The sequence below is a fragment of the Vanessa tameamea genome, chromosome 20, assembly GCF_037043105.1.
Source record: "Vanessa tameamea isolate UH-Manoa-2023 chromosome 20, ilVanTame1 primary haplotype, whole genome shotgun sequence".
In the NCBI taxonomy this organism is placed as follows: Eukaryota; Metazoa; Arthropoda; class Insecta; order Lepidoptera; family Nymphalidae; genus Vanessa; species Vanessa tameamea.
Window position 1 is genome coordinate 10,578,496 of NC_087328.1, and position 4,237 is coordinate 10,582,732.

A 4,237-nucleotide genomic window follows, 5' to 3' on the forward strand; every position below is an offset into this window, starting at 1 on the left:
ATTTTATTGTATAATTTATTGAATCATAGATTTCAATTATCGTTTAAAGTTTAGTACCCAGTAGGTTCGATATAAATATGTTGCTGAACAATAAAGAGTACACCTGGGGGTCCGGTAAGAATGGTGGTCCCCCAAGGATCTATTCTTGTTCCATTGCTCTACGTAATAATTAACAGAAGGTTTCTTATACTTTGGCCGAAAGGCACAAGATACTATTGTCTTCAGTTGACTCTTTGGATTATTATGACAGTAGATTATTAAAAAAAAAAGGACGCCAAGCGATATCTGACGATGTAAACAATGCTCTCTTAGAAAAAGTACTATTGTGTAATGTCAATAATTTACCGTTAAATGTATCAAAATCTTAAATGTTAAAATGTTGTCTACTAAACGGAGAAGTGTCGCTACCGCACTAACTCTCTAAAGCTCTCAAAATTTTAAACTGCAATGGATTTCTTCTTAGGTCTGAGGTGTCCGTTCCTGAACCGGTGGTCGATCGTTTACCCGACCAGAGGTATGGTCGACATCGAATAAAGATCTGCGTATCGATCAGTATAAATTATTCATTTATTCAAATAAGCATAGACTTCTTTAATCCTCGAACGTAAGACATTTCTATCCGAGCGGCTCGGCCTCCGCCAGCTCGTCCCAGTGCGGGTGCGTGCGCGGCGTGGTGTGCAGCAGGCTCGGCCAGTCGGCGAGGCGGCGCTCGCGCGCGAAGGCGTCGCGGGCCAGCGCGCGCGCGCCGCCGTCGGCCGCGCCGCACAGCGCGCCGCCCACCCACGCCGCCGCGTTGTCGTGCGCCGGCGCCGTGTGGAACTTGAACTTCGAGACGCGGAGCCGGTCCCTGCGACAGAGAGCCATCCGTCAGGACGGACGACGCCGGCGCTCGGGCGCGCCCGCGCCGTCCTCCTCGCGGACCTGTAGGGCGGCAGGGTGACCAGATGCCGCAGCTCCTGCGCGAGGCGCGCCCTCAGGCCGGGCAGCGCGGCCGTGCCGCCCGTCACGAGCACGTTCTCGGCGAGCTCGCGCCGCGCGTCGATCGGGCAGAGCGCGATGCACTGCAGCACGGCGTCCGGCAGCGACGCCATCTCGTTGTCGCGCGCGAACAGCGGCTCGGCGGCCAGCTCGCGCGCCGCGCCGCTCACGGAGAGCGAGCGCTCGGCGCGCGTGTAGGGCGCGGCGCGGGCGGCGGGCGCGCCCCCCCCCGCCAGCTGCAGCGCCCGCGCGCGCCCCGGCACGAAGCAGGCGCGCACTGCCGGAACGGGAACTGCGTTACAGTCTACCGCTAGAGGGCGGCCGTCGGCGGAGGCGCCGCGCCCTGCCGCACCTTTGATGTCCTCGAGCACGTGGTCGGGCAGATGCAGCTCGGTGCCGTTGTCCCGGTCGAGGAGCCGCGCCAGCTCGTCGTGTATGGCGCGCGCGCCGAGCGGCTGCGACTGTATCGCTTGCAGCACCGGACAGCCGTGCACGACTGCGGACGTGATCGGAGATTGGGTCATCGGTCCTGTCGCTGTAATCGGCAACGAGCGTTTCGGCGTCAAGCGTCACCTGCGACCACCTCGGCGTCGCGGGCGCCGAGCGACACGACGAGCGCGACGGGCGCGCCGAGCGTGAGCGCGCACAGCCGCGCGCTGTCCGCCCACATCACGCCCGACACCTGCCGCAGGCACGACACTATCACTCCGCCCCCGGCTGTGCTATTTTCATAGCTTTATTTCACAGAGAACATCATTAAGTATCCGGATTGCCAACTTGCCTTCATTGCTGTTCCAGATAAAACTCGAGTACTAAACACCACAACCTTTAAATCATTGCTAAAAAAATGTATACATAGAACATTTAAAAATTAAAAGCATAATGAGTGTTTCATTATAGTGTGCATAACATTATAAGTTATTTTCCATTTAAAAGTAACAGGAAAAAGGAAAATCTACCTCATAATGTAGAAAGAGTACTTTAGCGAGTGTCTCCCGGAACATTGTTGGAGAGAGTAAGGACTCCACGACTACTACTTTTCTCTCCTTTGGATTCACCAGTACGTGCCTGAAACGTGGCGACAATTATTTATAAGTTAATTGTTTATTTAAACATATTGGATGAAAATAAATTGCACATAGAACTTGATGCCAGTGGCAACAAATATAACAGCACTATAGCATTACCTGTCAGATAACCTTAAGAAGTACACAAGGTTTTATAAATAAGGGTACAAATTCAAATTGAAATTTATTAATAAAAACTTAGATGTGCTGAAAGTTCATAATAATAATAATAAGTCCTGTTATAACAATTATGAAGAAAGTACAGTACAAAGTTTTAATAGGATCAGAGTGACCTCTGCTGTGTGTCAGTGAATCTGTCTAAAATATTTTGTGTCATTTATGTCAATTAGTTTTATTTCTCATAAAATTCTATAGATGGAATTACTAGGCTTTTAAATCGCACTGATTTTTTGTACAAATGATTTACATATTAATATTGTATGCGAGTCAATAAAGCGAGTTATTCAAGTTTAATTTATCTAGTGAGTAGTAGAATAACAAAGTATATAGGAAATAACATTTGTTTCCTATATTATATACTAATACTTTGTTATTCCAAAGTTTAAAGTCTAAGTTCTTTGTAGATATTAACAGGAATGTATTTAAAAAATAATAAGGGCAAGACCGTGAGTAACAAGAAGCTTACACTTATTAAAATAAAAAATATTTGTTTTTATTTCGTAGTAATAATAAAGATCACATCTTTGACAAGTGCACAATTTTTATTTTAATAATCCAAACATCAAGTTATGTAGAATAGAACTTGATTTAAATACTTGGTTATGTATATCTTTAAACTTTGTAAATATAAAGCATTCTTTGATAAGTAATTGTCTGACCTGAAATACAGTAAATGCAGCATGTGCACAAGGTTGTCATACAGCTCTTCCTCATTATTGTAGTCGTACACTCTCTTGAACCTCCTCTCAGAGGTACACCAGTATTCAGATGGAATGATACAACGGGGTGCTGCTTCACCGGTGAAACCAAATCTGGTTGAATTGAAAGGTCAAACTTCAGTTAGGATAGTTTGCTATGGTTTTGCTAATTGCTAAAATGTCATCATAATTATTATAATGACATTTTAACAATTAATGGCAATAATGAAAAATAGTGTAGATGTGTTAATAAGTTTTCATTAATCTTGTTATGTCTTTTTAGTGCTAAGATTATTTATAGTTTAAGTTGCAGCCATATCTATCTCTATTGTAGATGTTCATTCTTAAGGAAAAATTTAGCATCTAAAACATTAGTTTCATATATTCATTGACTATTTATCTACTAAGATCGCATACTAAAACTTTTGCTGCTTTATTGACTAATTTAATGTCTAAATGCTACCCAAATATAAAAAGTTTCTTACAAAATAAATTAGAAGGTGAAATGAGTCATCTTTATAACAATACCGTTAAGTTTAGTTAAGCCTGTTTTGGTGTACGTTATTATAATAATATTGTTAATGTCTATTCATCTGAATCATCGTTTACTTACTTGGTATAGTCTGTTCCCAAATCTAGGACTACAGCTTGCTTTTCTTGAATTAGGGCAATGCCTTCGTATAATGCCATTTTAGTATGAAAACTATATCACATTTCTAAATCCGGGTATCTGTTTGTTTTAATCTATAAAAATAAAAATGATTTACTATATATCCTACAGACTTTATTTTTTCAAATCTGAACGATTTTGTATTTTTTCAGTAAAGTTGTCAATTGTCATTTGACTTTAATATACAATTGACAATGACATCTTAGAAGTTTGACATTCAGATAACAAAAAAATATAATTATAGAATAAAAAGGACAATGTAAATTATACAGTTAATGTTGCAAGCACGAATGTATTTATTACAATAAAGTAAATTGAAAATATCTTATTGGAACAGAGTAAACAAAATAATTTTAAAATAAGATGCAAACTTCATATTATAAGTATATTTTTATAAAAAAAGAAAGTTATTAAGCAGATTGTCAAAATTTTCAGTTGGTTACGTTTCAAATACTATTTATCGACACAAAAATTATTTATATCAATCATATTTTATATTATACTATATATATTTTAAATATCATAACTTAATTCTGTTACAGTAAAAGGTATGTATGTATTAATGAAAAAAATTAAGAGTACTTTCTAGAAGTTTTTAAAATAATAATAATTAAACACTATCCATAGGGGTCACTTATTATATT

General features: G+C 40.8%; 1 protein-coding gene across 1 annotated transcript; it reads right to left on the minus strand.

Annotated features, from left to right (window-relative positions):
- Positions 1 to 572: 572 nt before the first annotated feature.
- On the minus strand, positions 573 to 3,769 carry LOC113391449 (actin-related protein 10). Its single transcript, XM_026627412.2, has 7 exons — positions 3,537 to 3,769; positions 2,885 to 3,037; positions 1,938 to 2,046; positions 1,552 to 1,660; positions 1,331 to 1,474; positions 922 to 1,255; positions 573 to 847 (listed from the first exon to the last, which is right to left on the minus strand). The coding sequence occupies exons 1-7, from the start codon at positions 3,611 to 3,613 to the stop codon at positions 616 to 618; spliced, it is 1,158 nt and encodes a 385-aa protein (XP_026483197.2). The 5' UTR covers positions 3,614 to 3,769; the 3' UTR covers positions 573 to 615.
- Between the last annotated feature and the right edge of the window lie 468 nt (positions 3,770 to 4,237).

Bases quoted from the DNA above. Each gene is read 5' to 3' on its own strand.
- LOC113391449 (XM_026627412.2), bottom strand. From the start codon at position 3,613: ATGGCATTATACGAAGGCATTGCCCTAATTCAAGAAAAGCAAGCTGTA. The intron at 1,256-1,330 runs GTGCGGCAGGGC...CCGTTCCGGCAG, and splicing joins CGTGCTCGAGGACATCAAAG to TGCGCGCCTGCTTCGTGCCG. The intron at 848-921 runs GTCCGCGAGGAG...TCTCTGTCGCAG, and splicing joins GTCACCCTGCCGCCCTACAG to GGACCGGCTCCGCGTCTCGA.